This window comes from Eschrichtius robustus, chromosome X, assembly GCF_028021215.1.
Source record: "Eschrichtius robustus isolate mEscRob2 chromosome X, mEscRob2.pri, whole genome shotgun sequence".
NCBI classification, from domain to species: Eukaryota; Metazoa; Chordata; class Mammalia; order Artiodactyla; family Eschrichtiidae; genus Eschrichtius; species Eschrichtius robustus.
In genome coordinates this window covers 49,775,819-49,800,804 of record NC_090845.1, presented here as the reverse complement: position 1 = coordinate 49,800,804, position 24,986 = coordinate 49,775,819, and the positions used below count along the sequence as shown (strand labels likewise).

Below are 24,986 nucleotides of genomic sequence, written 5' to 3'. Positions count from 1 at the left end.
GCGTACTCCTGAAAAGCAAATCAAACATTGGTGAAGTAAATTCCTGTGGCTCCCTCCGTGTTTTCCCTGTTGAGGGCATCCTGAGAGGCCATAGAGGGAGGTTGCTCACGGAAAGGAGAAGAGGGGACTCATGACAGGAGGGGGTGGTGGGCTCTGCTGGTGATTTTTGGAGAGCAGCAGTTTGAAATTCCAGGGGAGTGTCTGGGAAAAGACCCAGATTTGGTTTCTAGTCAGCTGGGGCCTCCCAAACAAACACAACAAAGTGTAAAGACTGGGTAGCTGCAAAAAGGACTTCTCCAGACAGGACTAAAAGAATTGAAGTTTCCAGTTGCAGATGGTTGGCACCCCCATTCCTCGGCCCTTTCACGTGCCTCTGCCCCTAGGGGACAGCCTGGCTGGGGCTACTTGCTCCTTCAAGGGTGAGCGGCAGCTACCAGTGCCCCAGACAGATGCCAACCATGGCATTCTGGGGACCAGTTAGCTAAATGCCTTAGGCAGATGTGGAGCTGGCCAGACGCTGGCTGGGTGGGGCTAGGACCTGTCTGGAATGAGGACAGGAAGTGCACTCTGCCGTTGCCCAGCCCGGAAGTGTTAAGTGCCCTCATCTGGAGAAAGCAGACATCCTTGGAGCAGTGAGTCCAGCCTCTCCAGGCTCCAGTACCCAGTTCCTTGGACCTGGAAGGCATCACACCTCCAAAAGGTACCTCAAAACACAGAGGGCTGGAGACAAGGATGAGGGCAATAGCAGAAGGCACCTCTGCACTCCTGACTCTTCCCTTGGTTCACTGTGCCCTCAGGCTTCCCTTCCCACCTCAAGGCCTTCGTTTCCCCATGTGTAACATCAAGGACCTGTTCATCGCATTTGTCTGGCGTATAGTAGGGCATCCATAAGTACTTGGTGAGCAGATAAGGGAGAGTGAAAGAGGGGAGGAAGGAGGACATTTCTTCATTTAACAAATGTTTATTGAGTACCTACTTTGTGCTTGGCCCTGTGTGAATTGCTGGGTGGGCAACAAAAGGCAGGCTCAGTCCCTGTCCTCGTGGAGCTCCTTTCTAGCAGGGAAGACATACATGACAGGTAATTCCAAGCACAGATGCTGAAGGAACAGATGAGGAGGGGGCAGGCAGGGAAAAGAGGACACTTGAGCTGAGATCTGAAGGATAAATAGTCCAGAGGTAAGGAGAAGCAGAAAAGCTGTTCAGGCCCACGAGAATGACATGTGCCAAAGCCCCAGGCAGAGGAGAGCACTTTCGAGGAACAGACAAGAGGCCTTTGTGGCTGCAGGGTGGGGGTGGGGGTGGGGGTGGGGAAGTGTTTTCAAGCTGGGCCTTACTTGTCCCTGTGCTCAGGAGTTTGGAGTTCACCCCGGAGGCAAGGGGAGCCCTTCACCGGGCTACAGAAATTGAAGGGGATTGTGTTTTCATAACCTGGTTGTGGTGTGGAGAATACCTTGTAGAGGGCCCTGAGGATGGGAGGGAAACCAGTTAGGAGGCTGGAGTGGGAAAAATAGTCTATGGATTCCTGCCCTCCTAAGAAGTTGAGTCTGTAGGACTTGGGGTCTGGCTGGGCGTGTGAGTTAAGGGAGCAGGGGGAGTCGTGGAGAAAGCCCAGCCTCTGGCTTAGGGAACTGGGTGGCTGGAGGTGCCATTCCTGGGGTGGGGAAACAGGAGGAAGAGCCACTAGGGGCTGGGATAGAGCTGGGTTTTAAGATGCACTGAGTCTGAGGAGCCTGAAAAAGGGGCAGTGCCCAGTAGGCATCAACTGTGTCCATCTGGGCCCCAGACTAAGGACAGGAGGGTGAGGGGCACAGGTGTGTGGCTGAGGCCCAGAGAGGGAACTGAAGGCCTCTTCCCGTTGCTGGAGGCTTTCAGCCCTCTGCAGCACCTCCCCGTGGCCCGTGCAGAGAAGGGGTTAAGTCAGGGAGGGAAGGCGCCTGTAGAAAGCGGGAAAGGCAGGACTGGCAGCGCTGGCCCCAAGGAGCTGAAGCTGGCATAGAAGCCCTTCTGCCTGGGCCTGCTAGGCCCTCGCCACCGCCCACGCCGCTGCCTTCAACTTCACCTTCACCTTCTCTGCCCCCCCCTCCAGCTTCTTCCCTGCTCCCCAGGCGGGGCCTCCCAGCCTAATGCGTTCCAGGTGTAGCTGCGGCCCCCTCCCCCACCCCGGGGCACAGGGGAGGGGGCAGGGAAGGTGCTGGGCTCTTTCACTCTTCATCTCTTAGGGGCTCCAAGTCTCCAGATCTCCCCGACAGCTTCTGTCTCTGGAGAATTCCTTCAGGGATCTCAGTTTGGGCCCCATGTCCCTGTCAGGGGCAGGCAGTGGTGAGAGCCCCCCAGACCCAGCTCTGCCACTTTCTAGTTTCATGTGATCCTGAGCGAATCACCTCACCCCTGTGAGCCTCGGTTTTCTCATCTACAAAATGGGGTTAGCATCCCCACCTCCTAGGGTTGTTAGGATTAAATGCCACAGGTAGAGCAGAGCACTTGGCGTGGCACATTGTAGCCATGTTCAACAAGTGGCCCTGGTCTGCTCTTTTTGTCCCCTTTGCCTCTTTGGGCCTGCATCCCTCACTGTCTCTGTCTCCCTTCTGACTCGCCCCCGCCCATTTTTTCCTGTCTCCTTCTCTAGCTGTCCGATTTTCTGGTTCTCTGTAGTTTCCCTGTCTTCTTCCTCCTTGTTTTTGTCCCAGTCTCTCTGGGTCCTTTTCCGTCATGATCTTTCTGTGTTGCCAACTCTCAGTTTTGACCAGGCCTCGGTGGGGGGAGGGGAGTGGGGAGGGGGGATGGGTGGGTGTTGGGGGCTCTGGGGTCACACACAGCAGGGGTCAGAGGGGCCATCCCCTAGCGGCTTTGTCCTCAAGGGGAGGGAAATCACAGCCAGCGTGGCAGCCCCAGCACTGGGTAATTACTGCCCCCAGTGCTCCCAGCTGCAGCTCCACTCCCTTCCCTTCCTGTCCTCTGAAGTCCCCAGCCCCTCCCTGGGGGTGGAGCTACCACCCCCAGCCTTCTCTGGCCTCAGGTCCAGAGATGCTGGGAGGAGGTGGCCAGGCCCTCACAGCAATCAAGCAACTGGAAGAGAGATGGGCTGTCTGTGCTCCCATGTGGCTGTGGTGTGTGTGTGTGTGTGTGTGTGTGTGTGTGTGTGTGTGTGTGTGTGTGTGTGTGTGTGTGTGTGTGTGTGTGTGTGTGTGTGTGTGTGTGTGTGTGTGTGTACGTGCGCATGCGTGCACATGTGCCTGGCTGCCTAGCTGTCTTTGTCCCCATGGGTCTGTTTTGTGTATATCTTAATGTTCTTGTTTCTGTATATCCATGTGTATGTTTGAGTGCATGTCATTATATATCCATGTGTGTCTATGTGTGTCTTTGGGTCTGTATATGTTATGTGTTCCTGTGTTATGACACCTTGGCTCTGTCTAAGCCCCTGGGGCATTTCCAGATGTTTCTGCATGTGGGTCTCTGTATGTAGACTCTGTGTGTGTGTGTGTGTTTCTGTGCCAGTGCCTGCCTCTGCATGGCCCCTATGGGTCTGTATCTTGGTGGTAGTGGTTGGTGGAGAAGGAGGGTGCCTGCCTGTCTTTTGGCTTTTTCTGCCCCTTCCTCCTGTTCTTACAAACCCAAGACTCTGGTCACTGTGCCCTTCAAACACACTCTTCACCTCCCCACCCCTAGTATCCACACCTTTGCTCACTTTTCTTCCCTTGCCTGCAGGACTGTGTCCAGTCTATCTACACCTGAAAAAACACAACCTGGATGGGCGAACTCAAAAACCATTTCCTTTAGAAAGTTCTCTGACCTCCCCCCCCGACCGCCCCCAATGTGATTTCTTTCGCAATTCAGCAAACATTGACCGAGGATGTGCTCTGTGACTCTGGACACAGACACACTTGGGATCCAGTCTCAGTTCAACCACTTCTAGCTGTGTATCCTCAGGCAAGTTATTTTGTTTCTCTGTGCCTCAGTTTCCTCATCTGTAAAATGGAGCTAATAGCATACAGGGTTGTTAGGAGGATGCCCTACAGGAAAGCATCAGCAAAATGCCTGGTGCAGAGTAGGAGCTCAACAAACAGTTGAATCCTCATACCTTATATCCTCCACAAAAAACTGAACACCTTGAGTTCCAGAGAGTTCTAAAAGTTCTTGCAGTCTCCTGCTTTTTTCACCAGGCATCCTGCACAAGGCAGAAGACCAGACAGAACGAAAGGCAGATTCCAGTTCAGGGAACTGCTGACAAGTATTGCATGAGCCAGCTCCCTGAGGGTGCTCAGGCCCAGAAGAGACTGGGCCCTTCCAGGGGGTAGAGGAGGGACTCCAAAGCTGCTGCCCTAGGGCCAGAGCACATCAGATAGAGCAGGAGGTAAATGGCAGAGGTGGAAGGGACCTTAAGGACCATCTAACTCAGATATTGCAAACTGGTGGCCCACAAGTTTAATTTGACTCACAAGTTTCATTTGGCCTACTCACTGTTTTTAAAATTAGGGGATTTCACATAAAAGCCTGGATTTCTGATTCTCTTGAAATATTGGAAGACCTGAAAATGCAGGGCCCCCATTACTGCAAGGTGACAATTAGATAGAGGGGAGAAGCTGCCATCCCTACTTTAAGTGAGGCATGTGCTCTCCAGTTTACCCCCGTCTTCACCATCCCCTATTGCATTATATTGTCCCATTTTACAAAAAGGTCCTCACTTTACACAAGGGTCCACACTTCACAAAAACGTTCTTCACTTTACAGAGGAGCCTCATTTTACAAAAGAGTTCCTCCGTTTTACAGAACAGTCTTGTATTTTGTCAAAGAGTCCTTCATTTACAGACATCATCCATTTTACAAAAGGGTCTTTATAGAACTCTCCTCACTTTACAGAATGTCCCTCCACTTTGAAGAAAGCGCCTCCATATTGCAGAAACTTCTTCCCTTTGCAGAAGGAGCCTTCTTTTTAACAAAAAGACCTTCATTTTACAGAAAGTTTCTCCAGTTTTCAAGAGGGAACACTCTAGGAAGCTCCTTACTTGCCAGAATGGCTCCCACTTTCCAAAAATGCCTTCACTCTGCAAAAGGTGCCTCCATTTTTCTGCAGAGTCCTTATGTTCACAAGACCAGTCCACTTCAAGGAAGGGATCTTCGGGCTAGCCACAGGGTTCCTATAGACAGCTCCCCCTGCACTTCTCATACTTGACAAAGTTTTGTGTTTAAATTTTCAGAAAGAACATCTGCCAGGCCAAGCAAGTTTGGCTGCAAAGGTGGAACAGGGCAGCTGGGCTGGACCTCACATTCAAGGGGCAGGTGGGAAGAGGTGGGGCAGCTACTCCACCTTTATCCTCTGCTTTTTTCTCAAGCTAAGGGACTCCCCTCCCCCCCCGCCCCCCCACAGAGCTGGCTGCCCAAAGGACACTTTCTTATTTGCTGTTCTTTCTTCTCCACTCCCTCTGCTCCCTTTCCCCACCCCACCCCACCCCCAGGAATTCAACTGTCCCAGGGGCCTACCTCTCAGCCTGGAGGCTGAGGGCTGCTGGGAGAACCATGCACTGGGGGTCAGCAGGCCTGAGTGCTAGGGCTGGCTTCTGCCCACAATAGCATGTCACCAGTTCCTCACAATGAGAAGCACACACATATGCTCCCCATTTTGCAGATGGGGAAATCGGGGTCCAGAGTTGTGAAGCGATTCCCCACGTCACCAGGGAGTTAATGGCTGAGGTCCAGTCTGGGGTCCTATTAGCTGTCTTGAGATTAAGCTGGGAGAAGGGAGAGGGGTTGCTGCTGGCCAGGGAGGGGGAGAGCTGGGAGCTGAAATTCTCGGAAAGAGGTAAGGGTCCAGTTCCAGTGGTAAAGTCATTGTCCTCAAACTCAGCTAGACGGTAGACCTACTCTGCCAGTAAGCCCAGAAGCACATGCTCAGGGCACCTGCCAAGCAGGGGCATGAAGCTACCAGAAACAATTTTTGGAATGAGTTTGCTATTTCACTAACAGTAAGTTGTCATGGGAAAATTCCAAACTCTGTTATACTTCTTGACACTTATTTTATGGTTTTGTTTGCTTTCTATATTTGAACTGAATTTGAATGGGGGATGGGGTACCATTGTCTTTTCTCTGCCATTCCACCTCTAGTAGGAATCCCGCCCTGATCTGAGAAGCTGCCAAGGAGAGTGGTGCTGGATTCTGTGTCCATCTCTGGCTGGGTTTGCACACGTTTCTCAGTGTGTTGATAGCTTTGTGTTGGGTTGCAGCCTGTGGCCTGTGGGTTTATGTATCTGTGTGCGTAGTTTTGTGTCTTTGTGGATGTGCGGTTCTGTTGGCTTTCAAGTTCAAGCCACATTGCTCTGCGGGTGGGGGAGCACTATGCTCTTTCCCTTCTTTGTGTCATGGACTCCTCAAAACCAGGGAGCTGTGATTATTATCCTATTTTCCACACAAGGAAACTGAGGCTCGGATAGATGGAGAGGCTTGCCCAGGGCCACACAGCTAGTAAGTGAGGGTGTTGGGATTTAACTGAGGTCTGTGTTACTCCTGAGCCAGATGTTCCTAGTGACGGCTTCACAACACCTTAACCCATGCAGTCTGGTCATCGAGTGTGATCATGCCACCCTTCTTTGGAATGGTCAAGTACCACAGGTTTTTAATTATTGACTTTGTTTTTTTAATAAATAAGACCAGATTCAAGGTGATCCCTGAGATAATGTCACTGTCATAAGCATTCAGGTGCCCATTGCAGGGAAATTGGGTAGAGCCCACAGCTTGCCTGGTGCCACCTCGGAGGCCTGGCTCCACCTCATTCACTAGAATCCCTTCTTGACTAGGGCTTCTGGAGTTCACCCCCAAAAAAGTACAGTTAGATTTGAATTTCAGATGTACAACAAAAAAATTTTAGTATAGCATAATACATTTTTAGTATGCATGAGGCATGCTTATACTAAGAAATTATTCATTGCTAATCTGAAAGTCAAACATAACTGAGCATCCTGTATTTTATCTGGCCATCCTGTCCCTGGCCTCTCCCTCCCCTGAGCTTCCCCAGTCCCGACAGGCTGACCCCCTTGCACTTCCTGAGCCGCACTTAGCTTTTCCTGAATGAGAGTTTCTTGTCTTTGAGATTGGGAGCTCCCTCAGGGTCAGGATCAAGATTGCCCTTCGGCCTGCTGAGGGGCCTGTCGGAGGGCGCACCCCACACCCACAGCAGAGCCAGGGCCACACCCAGGCATCCTGGGGTGCCCAGGGCGTGTTTCCCATCAGTGACAAGAGACGCCTGAGTATGGCTGTGTGTGCACACCCTGTGCCAAGCGTGTTGCATGTGGACGTGTGAGCAGCTTTGTGGTTCTCACCAGGTCTTTGCGGTTTTCTCTACCCCCCCCCACCAGACCAGGGATCAAACCCGTGCCCCCTGCATTGGAAGCATTTGGTGGTGTGACTTTCGTGGTGGGGGAGGGGGATGCCCTTTGTGGCCTCTGTTCTAATGCCAGTGGTCAAGGGGGCAGTGCTGGTGGAAGACCTTGTCAGGTGTGTGGGTGTGAGTGTGGATGTGCGTGCATGTGTAAGAGAGAATGTTGTGGATTATCAACCATAAAAAATGGGCTGGAGGACTTCCCTGGTGGTCCAGTGGTTAAGACTCCACACTTCCACTGCCGGGGGTGCAGGTTCCATCCCTGGTCGGGGAACTAAGATCCCACATGTGGAGCAGCTTGGCCAAAAAAATTAAATTAAATGTAAAAAAAATGGACTGGAGAAAATCAATGCAGGACTTAAGGGGGGGTGGGGATGGAATGGGGAAGTGGGAAGGGCTATGATATCTAGGGGAGGGGAAGGACCTCCCTTCGGAGCTCCCTGAGGGCAGAGATAGGATTTTCAACTCCCCCAGCACAGAATCTACCAGGCTCAGAGCAGAGCTCAGAAGTATTGGGGCGACTAAACTAAGCTGAGGGAAGCCAGGGAGTTCAGCAGGGTCTTGAGGGGCCATAGAGAACTAGCTGGGAAGCTTCTATTTTCCCGATGGGCAATGGGGAGTCATGGAACGTTCTTGCGCAGATAAGTGGCATGACCTGAGCTGGAGGTCCATCTAGCCACCCGAAGGGAGCAAGACCTGGGGCCAAGGGGGCCACTAAGGGGAAACGTAGGAGGAAACAGGGAAATGTAGGCAGAGGGACAGGGAGGGGGAGCACTGCAATAGGAGAGAGATGGATCTTGAATCTTCTTCCCTCAGTGGAGCCCTGTCTGGTTCTTGGCCAGGTCTAGGCTCCTGAACTGAAGCCCTGTTGTCATAATCTGTGGGCAGGCTTGGGGGTGTTGCTCTTACTAGCCGCACTAGCTCATGACTTTCGGAAGCACTGACACGCACCTCTGCCCCTCTAGATTCCCCTCTTTCTGAGCTTCCTCTTGGAGAGCAGGGTTAAGAAGTCCAGTCTCAGATCAGTCTGCTACAAGTCTGTCACTGACTTGCTGTGTGACCTCGGGCAAGTCACTGCCCCTCTCGCTGCCTTCATCTCTTCATTAGAAACTGGGCTGACAGTCCCTGCCCCTCTCAACTGGGAATCCAGGGTGTCCCCGAATATTTGAATCCCGTTCTGCATGGCTGCCTGCAAGGAGGCAGAGAGAAAGGAGGGGCAGGCCCATCTGTGCACTCCCAGGTGAGGTGGGTGAGGAGGGAGCAGAGAGTGGGCCAGAGCAAGGCCACAGAGGGTGGCATGGTCACCCTATCCCTGGGACAAGCAGTGGAGAGAGGGAGAGGCCCCAACTAGGGGCCCCACTGCCCTGTACCGACTGGGTGGGAGGGCTTGCCCAGGGAGGCCTGCCTGCTTTGAGGTGTGGAGACAGGGCCAGGTGGGCGCCTCCAGACCCAAGGAGGCAGACAAGGGGCACCTGGGACCCTGGCACCTATGTGTGTAACCCTGAGAGGGGTCTCTGCATGGTGGGGTGCCTCGCTTTGCTCTCTGGATCTCTGGTCCTTTCAGCTGCTCTCTGTGTCTCTCACTTTCTCTAGCCATATTGTCTCTCGAACTATGTCTCTGCATGTGCCGCCCTCCAGGTGATTCATCCCCCTCAACCCCACGCCCAGGGGGAGGGCAGGGCAGGAGCAGGCCAGGATGTGCTGAGCAGGGCAGGGTAAGCAGCCCAGCTGAGCTGAGAGGAGCACCTTCTCCCTCCCAGCCAGGGCCCTGCCTGCTCAAGTGGGAAAGGAAGTAAGGAAACTGCACCCAAAGCCAGGTACAGAGTGGGGGTGGGGGCCTCAGCCTGTGGCCTGGGGCACCTTGTTCCTTCAGGGCTGGGAGGGGACCATGGCCTGAGGCCCCTGGGGCCTTTGCGACTGGATTGTGGCCTGGATGGAGTCAGAGACCCTGGGAAGCTGCTGGAACCCTGTGGGTTGGGCTGCTCCCTTCCCTCCTGGACTGGGAGAGCTAAAATTCCCTGCTGCTCTTTCTGCCTGTGACCCGGTAGGGTATCTTTGTGTTGTAGCTGCATGTTTTTGCAACAGAGGCCGCATGTGAAACCATGACTATTTAGACCAGGAGGCAAGTGTCATGTGGGTGTGTATACCTGAGCCCCTAAGACCCAGGGACTCCATGGACATGTTTGTTTCATGAGTATGACATAGTAAATTATGCCATGTGTCTGTGATTGTGTGTCTGTGTTTCTGGGTACATGGTGGCATGTGACTTTGTGCTGTTTTGCCACTGTGCAAGGTTGTGTCTGACATGGTATAATGACCCTGTGTGGCTATAGTCTTGTCACTGTGTGAACCGTTCGCAGGTGTGTGAACCTGCAACACCATATCCTGGTGTGTATGACACCCTGTGGCCCTGCAGTTGTGAGGTACAGCATAAATGGCACTGTATATCTTTGTGACTCAGTGGAACCATATTTGAAGAGTATATAAGTGGGTATATGATGGTAAGTGGTTGGGTGATTGTTGTATGGGGCTGTGTGTGAAATTGTATATTTGCCACCGTGTGACTTGCATCTTTGTGACTGTGCATGGCCACGTTTGCCGGTGCATGTGATACCGTGAGGCTGTGTGATAACATGTGAAGTTGTGACTGTGGGTCTTTGTGACTATGTGTGACCAGGCTTTCAGAAGCGTGGTGGCACGTGATTGGATGTTTGAATTTGTGCGGCCCCAAAGTTAAGTGAAACAGTGTAAATAACCCCATGTGTCTCTGTGACTGAGTGGGCCCACTTGTGACTGGTCATGTACGAGACTGTGTGACACAGATTAACAGACTCTCTGTGGCTGTGAGAGGCCACGTGAGAGTCTGTGGCACAGCAAAACTGGCACCATATGTGGGTGGGAGCTCTGGGGGCTCTTGGCTGCCACTCACCCTCTCGTCCTCACACCTGTTTGCCTGCATCCTTCCCTACAACAGCTTTTCATGGCTCCCTTCTGCCCACAGGATGGTCACCCAGCTCCTCAGACTGCCATCCAGGGCTTGCCCTCTCTACTCTACTCTTCCCCCTCCCCTTCTTCTCTATCATCTGAGACCCACCACAGCTCCCTGCCCATCCAGGCCACACTCCTTCCCTTAGGACATGCCATCCCTTGGTGGGGGGGTGTCCCTCATACCTCCCAGACTGAATCTTCTCTCCCCAGTGTGACCATCATCTCCCCCAGGCCCAAAGACAAAGGTAGGTAGGGAGCCCACAGTGAAAGAAGAGGGACAGTGCAAAAAGGCCTCCCTTTTCTGAATTTTTTTGCCTGTTTAAAGCTGTTCCTGTGACCTGAACTCTGGCTGCTGGCTGTGTGTTTGTGTGTGTAGGTGTGGAAATAGAGGATAGTACAGATTAGTGAGAAGCTGGCATTTTAAGAAGCAAAACTTTTGTTCATGAAATATAATTTCATCATTTTCAGCTATATAGAACCGTAGAAAAGGAAGTCCAGATATCCTCAGGACCTTAAGAAAAAAGGTGAAGAATGGTTTAGGCTCAGCATCTCACTGTGGCTAAATAAACAAGAGTGCAAGCATGTACACAAACCATAGGCTGCTCGTGCTCACCCCCAGCCTGGTTAAACTGCCTAATAATAATGCCTGCTGACATACAAGAAATCAATGTACTAATCACAAAGAACTCTTGTCTGTTACTGAAAACAGCCAGCCACAACCCTGGGCCTGGCTCCCCGTCTGACGGCTGGGGTGAAGGCTTCCCAGAAAGGCAGTGTGGCCAGGAAAGGGGCTCAGGAAAACCCGATACCACAGATACCTGCTAAGACATACAACTTCCCAGTCTCCTTTGGGGTAATCAGTTGCTTCACACCCACTTTCTCCCTTTCTGCAGGGCTGCACCAGGGAAACCGTATCCTGGTTAAAAGTTTGTCCCTTGACCCTGGCCAGAGCCTTGAGCCTCATCCAGAAGGTCCCCAGCGACTTCGCTCAGACCCAGGTCCCCCCACTGAAACCCCCAGCCAGCGTCCTTCACCACTGAAGCGGGCACCGGGCCCAAAGCCACAGGGTAAGTGGGTCCAGAGAGGGGCAGAGGAATGGCCCATGAGAGGGGACAGAGGAGGGGAAAGGTTGGCCAGTGGGAGAGGAGAGGGCTTGTTAGAAGGACAGGAAGCACTGTGGTCTAGGGGCAAAGGGCTGTGACCTGGGGCTAACATGTGCATACTGGCATCTCACCTCAGGCCTGCTCTGTGCCTACCTCAGGCAAAGGTACAGACTGGGGGTTTGTGGAGGGGCCTGTGGTCTGGCTATGACAGCCAACTCCAAATTCAGCCCATTGGGATCTCCCCTCTTTTTCCCATCCATCTCTCTAGTCCCCCCAAAGCCCAGCTACCTGCAGATGCCCCGGATGCCCCCACCACCTGAGCCCATCCCACCCCCGCCATCACGCCCACTGCCTGCAGACCCCCGAGTAGCCAAGGGCCTGGCCTCCAGGGCAGAGGCCAGCCTCAGTTCTGCAGCAGTATCCTCACTGATTGAGAAATTTGAAAGGTGAGTCTGGTCCCCGGGGGACCCTGTGGGGGTAGGGTGGGCCTGGGATAGAAAGGACAGTTGTAAGACAGGCCTCTCAGTCAAGCTCATACCCTGCCTTCATGTGTGTCCACCACCCACCTCAGAGAGCCTGTGATTGTCGCCTCGGATAGGCCAGCCCCTGGCCCCAGCCCAGGTCCCGCAGAGCCAGCCATGTTGCCACAGCCACCCCTGCAGCCACCAGTGCCCCAGCTCCCCGAGGGCGAGGCCTCCCGCTGCCTGTTCCTGCTGGCTCCTGGGCCCCGGGACGGCGAGAAGGTGCCCAATCGGGACAGCGGTATTGACAGCATCAGCTCACCATCCAACAGCGAGGAGACCTGCTTCATCAGTGATGATGGGCCCCCCAGCCACAGCCTCTGCCCCGGGCTCCCTGCCCTGGCCAGTGTCCCTGTTGCTTTGGCCGACCCCCACCGACCCAGCTCCCAGGAGGTTGACAGTGACCTGGAGGAGGAGGATGACGAGGAGGAGGATGAGAAGGACAGAGAAATCCCAGTGCCCCCGATGGAGAGACAAGAGTCTGTGGAGGTACTGACCCACGTTCACCGAGAGGCAGGACTGTGTGGAGAAATCAGGAGCCTGGCTTTTACACTTGATTCTTCCCCCAGCTCAGTATTTCTTGAAACGGCATTGTTTCCACTTGGAATGTTTGGCTTCCCTGGTCTCCTGGTACTAAATATCAGTAGCAGACCTGTACGCTGTCCCCCCATCACTGTAAATACAAAATGACCATGCACAATTCCAAATGCCCACTAGGAAAATTGTTCTACCCTCATCCAAGAACCACTAGCTGGACCTCAGTTTTTCCATCTTGAAGATGGGCATCATGGTTGGGGATCTTTAAAGTCCTGTTCCAACTGGAAAATCCCCAGATTCAGTAGCTATGTGACATTGGGCAAGTCTCTGCTGCCCCACCACAGCCTCAGTTTCCTTATTTGTAAAATGGAAAGTCTCACATCCAGAGAGAATTCCAGACAGCTGGCCTCCAGAGGGCCACAAGAGCTTAGAGCCCCCTAGGAACCTGAGGCTGTGGGACAAAGGCTCTCGGCAGCAGGAATCCCTTTCTGTGCCCCAGCAGCCTAACACTGCTTCCAAAGGCATCCTTGCACTTAATTAGGTCGCAGCCAGAATACCTGCTCCGCCAGAACCCGGCTCAAATGTGGGGGCCGAGGTCTGGGACTCAGCAAATATGTGTCCAGTGAACAGGCAAGTGGGCCAACAGGCAATGAGTTTTATACATTTTTATACTTTTGGGCTTTCCTTACACTCCAGGTACTCAGCAAGCCTTTGCTGACAGTGAACTGAGTGGGTGAATAAATAACATTTATAGTCTACTTAATCTGTAGTCTAATATGTCTTATATATATATTAAATCATTTTGTTGTCTCAATTACAAATGGACTTAGGTCCTATTATTATCTGTATATGTAGATGAAGAGACTTAAATACAGAGCATTTATACAACTTACGCAGGCTAGTAAATGTCAGAGCTAGGATTTGAACCCAGGAAGTCTGACTTTCCAGCCCACACCTTAACCACTACACTATGCTGAGTGAATAGAGGGAGCAGATGGCTGGGTGAATGAGTGACCGAATGAGGAGTGCACGGCCTCAGAATTGAGGGGTGACCTTTACGAAACACGGGGGAGTTAGGGGTGAAGCTGTGGGGCTTATGGGTTCAGGGATGGGAGGTAGGGTTATCTCGGGGTGGCATTAGGCTTAGAGTAGCATTTACACTATCTGAGAATTCTGGGGGTTTGGTGAAGATTAGGGTACAGGATGATGGACCACCAGTTGCCTCTTCTCTCTCCAGTTGACTGTGCAGCAGAAGGTGTTCCACATTGCCAATGAGCTCCTGCAAACCGAGAAAGCCTATGTTTCCAGGCTCCACCTCCTGGATCAGGTGAATGGTCCCTCAGGGGTGCCGGGGCACCAGGACCTGGTAGGTGGGTGCCAAGGAGGAAGTGATAGGACCTGAGCCCAACCCTACCATTGAGGCCAGAATCTAGAGTTTGGTAAGGCTCCCCTCTGACCTTGACCCCCATCCTATCCCTGAAGCCAACTCTGATTCATGACCCCAAGCTTGATCTTTGTATCAACCCTCATTCCTAAACCTGGGTAGGTATACCAGCCCTGACTGCAACTCTGACCCAGATCCTGAATTAACCCCTGGCTGTGAACCACACTCTGAACCTCATTCTAACCCTGGACCTATTCCTGACCCCCAAACCCACTAGAATCCCTAAGGGTAGGAGTTTTTGTCTGCTTTGTTCACTGCCTGGCACACAGTAGACACTCAAAAATATTTGTTAAATGAATGGATCTAATTCCAAACTTCTCTCTGACCCTGACCCTGATCCTGAGTTCTCATTGTTCCAATGCCTACCTTCAGATCCTAACCTTGACAACCTGAAATCCGGCCCCACATTATAAGCCTAACTCCATTCCTTCACTCCTCAGTCTCAAGATCAGTGCTGATCCCAAAACTCCACAGAGCTGCCCACAAACACTGCCCTCACCTGCCAGTTGCCCCTTCCCCAGCCAAGCCCCAGGCCCCACTGGGCTGATCTCTCCTGCCCTGCCCCATAGGTGTTCTGCGCCCGGCTGCTGGAAGAAGCTCGGAACCGCAGTTCCTTCCCGGCTGACGTCGTCCATGGCATCTTCTCTAACATCTGCTCCATCTATTGCTTCCACCAGCAGTTCCTGCTGCCTGAGCTAGAGAAGCGCATGGAGGAATGGTGAGGGGCCCCAGACCTAAGCTGCCCGCCTTCCTGTCCACTTGCCTGCCGAGCCCAGGCCAGATGTGTGCACGAGAGTTCGTTCCTGCCTGCCCTCTCCCCTCACCACCTTTCACAGAAAGAATCAGGCCTAAGCTCTGCTTTCTAGGCCCTCCCAATCTATAATGAAAGACAGATCAGAACTCAGAAAATTACAACAGAATTATAGCAAAGCTCTAAAGAGTATGAGGTTAAGAGCCAAATTGGCTGGGGTCAAATTCCAGTTCTGCCTCTTGCTAGCTTTATGATGTTAAGTGAGTTTCTTAAATTACTCTGCTTCAGTTTCCTCAGCTGTGAAATGAGGGTAATAGTAATAGCCTACCTTGTAGGGTTATTTTAAGGATTAAATGAGTTGATACATGTAGAGAGCTTAAAACAGTACCTGGTATGTAATAAGTGCTAAATGAATGTGAGCTATTGTTTTTTTTGTTGTTTTGTTTGTTTGTTTTTGTTTGTTTTTATCAGTGCTATGATAGAGCTGAGAATGGGAGGCTGTGGGAATCCAGATAAAGGGACCAAAACTAGCCTGGGGGTTAAAGAAGGATTCAGGGAGGAGGTGAGATCTGAGCTGAGTCCTGAGGTAGAAGGGCAAGGTTCATAGGCAGTCTCCTGGCTTCCAAGCTCTCCTCTTCCAATTCATCCTTTAGCGTCTATACCACCTGCCATAATGGTTTTTCTGAACAACAGTCAGACCATGTCACTTCCTGATTAAATCATCTCCATGCTCCCCACACCCACAGGATAAAGCGTGTCTGTGTGACCACAGACGGCTGGCATGAAGTCACTTCCTACATCTCCCCAACTACTATGACCCCTGAGGGCTGAACCAGGGCTGGTTCTTGTGTCTCCCCCAGCAGACTGTGACCAATGAAGGCTGGGACCAGGTTTGGTCCTCTGTGTCCTCCAGTAGACTGTGACTCCTGAGGAGTGCAACCAGGCCTGGTTACTTTGCCCTCCCCTACCTGACAGTGACCCTCTCAGGGCTCAGCTAAGTGTGACTCATTTGTGTCCCCAGAATCACCCAGCACAAGGCTGGGCACAGAATCAAAAAGCAGTGTACGAAGTGGCCCTTGCAGTAAGGTCAGAGCGGGTATTCCAGGATGTGTCATCCCTTGTGCTCAAGGCAGGGCAGAGTTGGGGTGGGTGGCAGCCCAGGCCGTGGTCTCAGGTCAAACTGAGCCTTTTGGCCTACTTTGTGTATAGTATAAGCAGCATTTCCAAAGGAGCAGACTGGCTGAGAGGTAGATTTCCAGGACTGAGATAAGACCGGCCTACAGGGTGGGGGCATTGTGGGGGACAAGGATCAGCAGGACCACATCAGCCCCTGGTTCCCCCTAGGGACCGCTACCCACGCATTGGAGACATCCTGCAGAAGCTGGCACCCTTCCTCAAGATGTACGGCGAGTATGTGAAGAACTTTGACCGGGCCGTGGAGCTGGTCAACACCTGGACAGAGCGCTCTACCCAGTTTAAAGTGATCATCCATGAGGTGCAGGTAAGCAGTGAAGCTGGATGGGGCCGACTGGGGTGGACAGGTCTGCAGGGACCCAGTCAGGGGTCTTTGGCCAGACCTGAACCCTCCTGCTTCTGCCTGTCACAGAAGGAGGAAGCCTGTGGCAACCTGACCTTGCAGCACCACATGCTGGAGCCCGTGCAGCGCATCCCCCGTTATGAGCTGCTTCTCAAGGACTATCTGTTAAAGCTGCCCCATGGCTCCCCGGACAGCAAGGATGCCCAAAGTGAGTGCACACAACCGGACCCTGCCCCCCCACCCCAAGACTTAACTCACAGGGTCAGCCTTCCATTGCCACGTAATTGAGATCTCAGAATAGGACCTCCAAACTGAAAGGCCCACCTTGAGGGTCTTGAATGAGACCCCAGGATGAACCTCCAGGTTGAGATCTCTACCTGAGCACCCAGACAGAACTTTCAGGAGTCCCCCCAGTCTGAAGTTCCCAACTGGAACTCCAGAGTTTGAGGGGCATACCCAGAAAGATCCCCTAAAGGGAGCCATCTGTTTCCTAGGTTGAGACCCCAAGGCTGACCCCTTGACTTGTCCTCAAACGAAGTTGTCCCAAGTCCAAAATGAAACTGAGTCTAAACCCCCAGGGACTGAGCCAGCAGGCTAAGAGCCCAGACTGACCCTCTCAGGCCAAGTCCTCTTTACTGAATCTCCACAGCTGAGCTCCCCAGAAAGAGGCTTGTCTCATCAAGCCCCTGACTTTTCATCCTCCACATTAGAGCTTCACTCCGTATCCACCAGCCACTACCCAGAATGACCCTCCCAAAAGAACCCCCATGTCTGATCAGAACCCCACAGAATCACCTCTCCAGAACTGAGCACCTCAGACTGGACTCCATATTTTCTGCCTCCCAGATTTGGATCTCTAGGCTGAGATACCACCTCCTTAGACAAGTACTCACACATTGAACCACTAGAAAAGTGTTTCATTCTGATTCCTTCAGTATGAGACCCACTCCTCAGGGTCACACCCCAAAGAGTGCTGCCCAGAGTCTCCCCAACTTTTTCTCCCCAGACTGTTACTTCCATTCATTCCTTCATTAATATAACAGCTATTTACTGAGCACCTTGGTGTTCTGTGCATTGTCCTAGGCACAGGGGACATGGAGGTGAACAAGACAGACAAGGTCCTTGATCTCAGGGAGTGTGTATTCTACTCGGGGAGACAGACAGTAGACAAAAGTCATAAATACACTGGAGAACATTAGATAGGTGCTATGTGTGATTCAGAGAATAAGAGGGTAATGTGACAGTGATTGGGGGGTCAACTTTAGATTGGGTGGCCTCTCAGAATAGAGGATATTTGAGTCAAATCTGAATAAGAAGAAGGGAGCCACATGCTGAGTAGGGAGGAGCACGTTCCAGGCAGAGGCAACAGCAGGTGCAGAGTTCCTAAGGGGGGGGTGGGGGAGGGGGTGGCAGCTTGCATATCTCTGGACCAACAAGAGGACCAGTGTCACCTGAGCATGACCAGTGATGGTAGAATGGTGGAAGAAACAGGGCTGGAGACAGGAGCAAGACTTTGAAGGCCAAGATGAGGAGATGGATTTTATTCTGAGTGCAGTGGGTAGCCATGGCAAGGTTTTGATTAGGATCACTTGAGGAGCTAGAAAGGGAGCCAAGAGACCAGTTAGAAGCCTTTTGCAATAATCTAAGTGGGAAAGGTTGGCTTGATGAGAATGGTAGCAGTGGAAGTAGTGAGAAATGGTTGGATTCAGAATATATTATATTTGAAAGTAGCACTGAAAGAACTAGGGTGAATGGGTGTGGGGCTTGGGAGAAAGAGTCAAGAATGAGTTGCATGCATATTTTTGGCTGGTGGTGATGGTTCCTGAGATGAGTTTAGGACTTTGATTTGGAGTTAGATGAGCCTGGAATCCCAGAGAGAGAGATTTGGATGTCACTAGCACAGGGATAGTATGCAAAGCCATGAGGCTGGCCATAGTCACCAAGGGACTGAGTGTAAATGGAGAAGAAAAGGGGGCCAAGGACAAAGTTGAGGGAGGTGGAATCAGCAAAGGAGACTTAGAAGGAATAGCCCTAAAGGTAGGAGGAAAACCAAGAAAATGTGGGGTCCTGGAAGCCACAAGGGTCGGGAGCAGACAGTTGTGTCCACTGCTGTGTCCGCTTCCTAAACTGAGCCCCTTCCACCCCACCAGATGGGGCACTTTGCTACCAAGCCTGGACTTCTAGAAAGAGCTAGAACACTAGAAAATTTGATAGCTGAACTCTACAAACAGACCTCTGCAGACTAAGTGCCTTAGTCCTTTCCCCGAATGAGAATCCCCACTGAGGTATCAGGATGAACTATAAAACCTAAACCTCTAGAAAAAGCCTTCCAGACTGACTACCTGGGATGAGCCCCATAGACTGACATCTCCAACCTGAGCCCTTAGGCTGAACCCAGTTTGAGGTCCCAGTTATAGATCCCCCACACTGGTTTTCCCAAACTAACATCCCCAGACTGAGTTTCCAAAATGCTCTCCCCACCCGGGGCGCTGAGAGTGGGTTCCCAGTCACAGCCCTCGGCCTGAGGTCCCAGAGGGAGATTCCCCCAAAAGAGCTTCCCAGTCTCATCTCCTTAGCCACCATTTTATAGACAGGTATTGCCAAACTGAGGACCCTAGATTACCCGCCCCCCCATTTACTGTCGCTCAGACTGAGACTTCTAGCTTGACCCCAAAAGAATGACTCTCCAGATGATGATGATACCTACCTCATAGAATTGTTTTGAGGATAAATGAGATGATCCAGGTGAAGCTATTAGCACAGTACCTGGCACATGGTAAACACTCAATAAATGTTAGTTGTTTTTATTACTGAATACCCTGACTGATGCCCTCCATACTGAATGCCCCTAAAATCAGCCCCCAGATTGAGTTCACCTAACTTAGGTTCCTGTTTTATACCAATCTCAGCCCTATCTGAGTCCCTAGAATGAACTTCAGAGCTTGAGCTTGGCCAGCTGAGCTCCCCACACTGAGCCCAAAGCTGAACCCCCCAGAAAGAACCTCCCAGTCCAGTTTTCTGAGCTGCTCAGAATGAAAATCTCTGAATGAGAGCCAGCCTGAGATGTGCTCATTAAGCTCCCCAGCCCAAGATCTTAAGCTGACCTCCCTATTTTTTTTTACCGCTCAAGACTAAAATCCCCAGGTAGAGCCCCAGAAAGTACCTCCAGGTCTGAGCCCCCACTGAATCCTGGTTCCCCAGACTGACTCCCCCACTTTCTACTTCCCAGACTGAACTCTGGAGCCTGGACCCTAGACTCCCCAAACCAGGCCAGCTGGAACTCCTGGCCTGAGCAGCCTACCCTGAGCCCAAGACTGAACTCAAACCAAGATCCCAGACTGCCAAGCCCAGACCAGGCCCACCAGAGCTTCCAGACCAAGCTCCTACACAAAGCTCCCCAAAGCGCACTCCCTAGCCTGAACCCCCAAATGAAATCCTGGACTGAAATCCCCACACTGAATCCCCAGACAGAGCCTACACACACTGGACCCCTGGAAATGCCAGTCTGTACCTCACACAATACACTTTGATAGCAAAGCGGTCTGAGCCCAGCGGCCTCCACAGGCCTGAACTTATATGCCCACAGCTTGCCAGAGTCTTCTTCCTGTCCCCTTCCCTGGGCACTGCCTGCCTCCACGACCCAGCATGCCCCTTGCCCTGGGGTGGGGGAGATGCAGAATGTGTGGGAGAAAGGGCAGCTCTGATGTCAGCTCTGCTGCCTCCCAGGCAGATAGCCTAGGGCCGGCACCTCTTCTCTCTGAGTCTCAATTTCCTCATTGGACAAACAGGGCACATAGGGTTGTTGTGACAATTGAATGATGGCATGCAAAGCATCTGTTCAGGAGCCCAGGAGAGGATGGTGGGACCTTGGCCCCATCCTAGGGAGCTCCTAGTCTGCTGAGGGATGCAGATATATAAATACACAATGAATACGTAGTGTGACTGGTGGGACAGAGGGGAGCAAAGGGGAAGGTGGAAACCCAGACAGTATCCTAATCCAGCCTGGGAACTCAGGGCAGGCTTATTGGAGGAAGTGAGCTGAATTCAGAAGACTGAGTTGGCCAGATGAAGGAAGACAGGACATGTTTAGAGAGGTACAAGTGGAGAAAGCTGGAGAGGTCAACAGAAGCCAGATCACCAAGGGCCTTGAATGCCAGGCTAAAGGACTGGGTCTTTACCCTGCAGGCAGAGGGAAACCACTGACAGATTTGAACAGAGGAGTGACAGCAAGCTGTGTGTGAGAATGCTCCCTCTGGCAGCTAGGATGGAAAAGGGCTGGGAGCTTGGAGACTGGCACCTGAAAGGCCTGAACTGGGTTAGGGGCCACAGATCTTGAGCACCAAGACTTGGTCATGGAGGTCATTTTCCATGGTCATTTTCCTTGGTCATTTTCCCCTAGGAAAATAACACTTGGTTTGCCAACCATGTGGACCCTCTTCAGAAGCACCTGTGCTCCTCCATTACAGGCATATTTTCTGAGTGGGAAAATACAGCACCGTGCAGACAAGAGAGGGGTGCAGTGCAGCTGGGCCTCAAGCATGGGCAAGATTTGTTAGTCTGTGGAGATGCATAGGGACTTATTTCGTTTTTTTTCTGATACCTGGTCACAATAGGAAATATGGAAATACAGGAAAGCTGAAAGAGGCAGGGAAGAAAATCACCTATGATACGAGACTCCAGAGAATAAGCGTGAGGAACATTTTGACATATTTTCTTCCTGGTGTTTTTTATACACGTATATTTGTGAAATTGAGATCATTTGGTATATACAAGTTTGTATCCTTTCCTTTTCTTAAAATATCCTGAGCATTTCACAGATTATGAAAAACCCTACAAAAGCATCATTTGCAAAGGTTGTTTAGTATTGCATTATATGAATGCACATTTATTTAACTGGGTTGTTTCTGGTTTGACACTGTTGTAAACACCACTGCAATGAAAGTATATTTGTACATAAAACGTGTATTTTCTTAGTGTAGATTCCTATAATCAGAATTATTGAGACAAAGAATAGGAGCATCTCTTTGCTTCTTTATCTGACTTTTTTCTGATTATAAAAGTAATACGTGTTCTCTGTCAAAAATATGGAAAAAGAAGACAATAAAAATCACCCATAGTCCCATCATCCAGAGACAACTTGTTAAACATGGGTATATTTCCTTCCAGTTACATGTGTAACTATTATTGTTGTTTTTTAAATGGTAATAATAATCTTAAGCTTGCGTTTTATTGGCTGCCAGCTATTTCATGTCCTATGATTCTGCTATTGTGGCATTAATTGAGTCAGTTTCTGATTTTAAGTGATGTTGCTATGGACATCTTTGAGGCTGGCACTTTCTGGAATGGGAAGGGTGTGGTCAGGCCAGGAGGAGGTATTCAGGGAGCAGAGAAGCTCCCAAGAGCCTTTTCTCTGCTAGTCCCCCCATCTGACCTCCCACTCTGCCCACAGAGTCTCTGGAGCTGATAGCCACAGCAGCAGAGCACTCTAATGCTGCCATCCGCAAAATGGTGAGTGGTCCTTCTAACCCCTGCCCTTCCTTGGCCAAGCCACCTATCTCGATGTCCGTTCTGGGGTGGGGGGCTTGTGACTTGTGGACATATGAGGGGAGGCCAGCACCCCAAACCCTGCCTTTTATTCACTATCTCCTGCCAGGAGCGAATGCACAAGCTGCTGAAGGTATATGAGCTGCTAGGGGGTGAGGAAGACATTGTCAGCCCCACTAAAGAGCTCATAAAAGAAGGCCACATCCTTAAGCTGTCAGCAAAGAACGGGACCACTCAAGACCGATACCTCATACTAGTAAGTGCCACGGGTAGGGGTGCATGCCCCCCACCCCCGCCCGCCACATTGACCTGGTACCCACTCAAGGCTATACTTCCTGCTCTCCATTCTTTCCTCTACTAACTCATTGTATTTTCAGTACCTTTACTGGGAGTTTTTTTCTCTCTACTTTACAGATAATGTAACTAAGACTTAGAGAGAAGTGACTTGCCCAAGGCCTCCCAACTAGGAAGGGACTCCCATGCCTAGGCTCTTTCCTTGCAACCTTTGTGCCCAGTCCGGACTGTGTTTTCTCCACCTCAAGGACTCCACCTTGAGTCCCTAGCAGTAAAGCTTCGGGAGTAATAACAGAAGGGATCTGGGCCACACCCCTTGTGGGTCCTCCACACATACATCTGAAACCTTTTCCTTCCTAGTTCAACGACCGCCTCCTTTACTGTGTGCCCAGGCTGCGGCTCCTTGGCCAGAAGTTTAGCGTGCGGGCACGCATCGATGTAGATGGCATGGAGGTGAGCACCAGGAGGTGGGAAATGGGGACCTGGAGTGGGGCCTTGGTGCTGGGAGGAACAAAGACGTTCTGACTTTGACCCCAAGTGTGTGCATATGTGCAGAGGGCGAGGGCCCTGTAGGGCTCAGTAGGCCTCACCAAGCCCCTTTCTCTCTCCATTCAGCTAAAGGAAAGCTCCAACCTCAATCTGCCTCGGACCTTCCTGGTGTCAGGAAAGCAGCGCTCCCTGGAGCTCCAGGCCAGGTACTTGCCCTTGCCTGTATCTTCCCTCCAGCCCCCTCTTCCCTTCAGATATGCTGAGGCACTCTAGGCCTAGTGCCAGGGCAGAGGCTACCTCCCTAGAGGAGAGATTGTTCCAGAGAAAGGGTGGGTACCTTTCCCCAAAGATGCTTGCTCTTCTGATGGGTTTTGTTAGAGGAGAGGGAAGAATGAGATAGTAAACCAAACATAAATAACAACAGCACAAATAGTTTATTGTAGATTCAGAGATTTAAGAGAAATAACAACCAAATGCAATGCTTGGTCCATGATAGGAGTCTGGTTTGAGAAAAACAGCCCTAAAAGACATTTGCAACGCAATAGGGAAAATCCTAACTGTGAACTGGGCATCAGCTATCAGGGCATTATTGCTAACTTTCTCAGGTGTGATAATGGTATAGGAGGATATAGGAGAATGGCCTTGTTTTTTGGTGATGCATGCTGATGATTTAGTATCATGATACCTGTAACTTATTTTTAAATGATTTATCAACCAAAAAATATATACATATACACACATATTATATCTACATACATAAATATATATTAATATATACATATATGAAATAAATATAGCAAAATATTTTTAGAATTTGTATCTATATAGTGGGTATATATTTAATGTACTTGTGTTATCCTATCTACTTTTCTGTATGCTTGAAACTTTTCATAATAAAAAAATTTTACATAATAACAAATTTTAAAATAATGCCTAGCTATTTAACAAAGGGGCCTTCATATCCATTCTCTACTTGAATGATTATAATAATAGTTCACATTTAATGAAGACTTGCTCTTATGCCAGGCACAGTTTTTGTTTTGTTTTAATTTTTATTTATTTATTTATTTATGTCTGTGTTGGGTCTTCGTTGCAGTGCACGGGCTTCTCATTGCTGTGGCTTCTCTTGTTGCAGAGCATGGGCTCTAGGTGCACGGGCTTCAGTAGTTGTGGCACACAGGCTCTAGAGAGCAGGCTCAGTAGTTGTGGCGCACGGGCTTAGTTGCTCCACCGCATATGGGATCTTCCCGGACCAGGGCTCGAACCCGTGTCCTCTGCATTGGCTGGCGGATTCTTAACCACTGCGCCACCAGGGAAGTCCCTGCCAGGCACAGTTTTAAGTTAATTTTAACTTAAACAATTTAAGTTTAAATTGACTAGTCAAATTCTTAAAACAACCCTTGAAGTAGCCACTGTTACCATCAACCTCACTTTACAGATGAGGAAACTGAGGCACAGAAGAGTTACGCACCTTGCCCAAGATCCCACAGCTAAAAAGAAGCAGAGCAGGAATTGGAGCTCATGCTGCCTTCTGAGGGCCCAGGTGATAGGGTATCGAGGCCATGGTTAGGGCCAGTGAGTGGATGCACATGGGTAGATGATCTGCTTCTGACAGGCTGCAAAGAATTAAGAAATGAGAGTCAGAACCCTCATTGCTGGAACTGTGTGGAGGTAGGAGAGAGAGATGAATGTGGACTAGAGGGTGTCCTCCTGGAAGATTAGAGAAGGGAGTTAGGTTTGATGCTCTGAGAGACTGAGAGAGCATCTCAGAGGCCTGTGGCCAGGAAAGTGAGAACAAAGGCGACAACAGGCACTTCCAGGGGAGGGCAGGTGTGGGGCCCAGTCAGGCCTCAGCAGAGCCTAAGTGATAAGCCACGTGACTGGGATGAGTCGTCTGCTGGGAGGCTGGGAAGGAGGGGGCTGCAGAGGGATGCTGGGCCCAGAAGGGTGCACCGAACAGTGTAGGGTTTCCTCCTAGTGGCAGAGGGAAGGCATGGAGCATTTGCTTTGCAGTTGCTTTTACTGCCCTTTCAAAAGTTGTTTTTAATGAAAAATTTCAAATATCCAGAAAAGTAGAAATACAACAAATACCCATATGCCCACTATTTAGACAACTGATTCTCAACTTTGGTGACATAGGAATCAGCTGAGGAGCTTTTAAAAAATACTGATGTCTGGGACCCACCCCTGGAGACTTTGGTTTAATTTGTCTGGGGTATAGCCTGAACATGGGGAGTTTTAAAAGCTCCCCAGATGATTTTAATGTGTGCACCAAGGTTTAGAACCACTGACTTAGGAATCAGTATATATTTTTGCCTTCCGTCCCCAACTCTCTGGTCTGCCCTGCAGTCTCCAAGGCCTCCACCCTGGTGCAGGCCCATCAACTGCTCACTAGGAGTAGGACCAGCT

At 50.9% G+C, this 24,986-nt stretch overlaps 1 protein-coding gene across 1 annotated transcript in view; it reads left to right on the top strand.

Annotated features, from left to right (window-relative positions):
• The window catches only part of FGD1 (FYVE, RhoGEF and PH domain containing 1), a 35,802-nt gene that overhangs the window by 5,228 nt on the left and 5,588 nt on the right, over positions 1-24,986 (top strand). Inside the window, exons 2-12 of the mRNA XM_068532546.1 lie at positions 11,251-11,424; positions 11,729-11,906; positions 12,032-12,470; positions 13,756-13,845; positions 14,532-14,680; positions 16,058-16,214; positions 16,320-16,458; positions 21,700-21,758; positions 21,904-22,050; positions 22,449-22,541; positions 22,704-22,783. Coding sequence (XP_068388647.1) covers positions 11,251-11,424; positions 11,729-11,906; positions 12,032-12,470; positions 13,756-13,845; positions 14,532-14,680; positions 16,058-16,214; positions 16,320-16,458; positions 21,700-21,758; positions 21,904-22,050; positions 22,449-22,541; positions 22,704-22,783 — 1,705 coding nt within the window. The remainder of the gene's footprint in view (positions 1-11,250; positions 11,425-11,728; positions 11,907-12,031; positions 12,471-13,755; positions 13,846-14,531; positions 14,681-16,057; positions 16,215-16,319; positions 16,459-21,699; positions 21,759-21,903; positions 22,051-22,448; positions 22,542-22,703; positions 22,784-24,986) is intronic.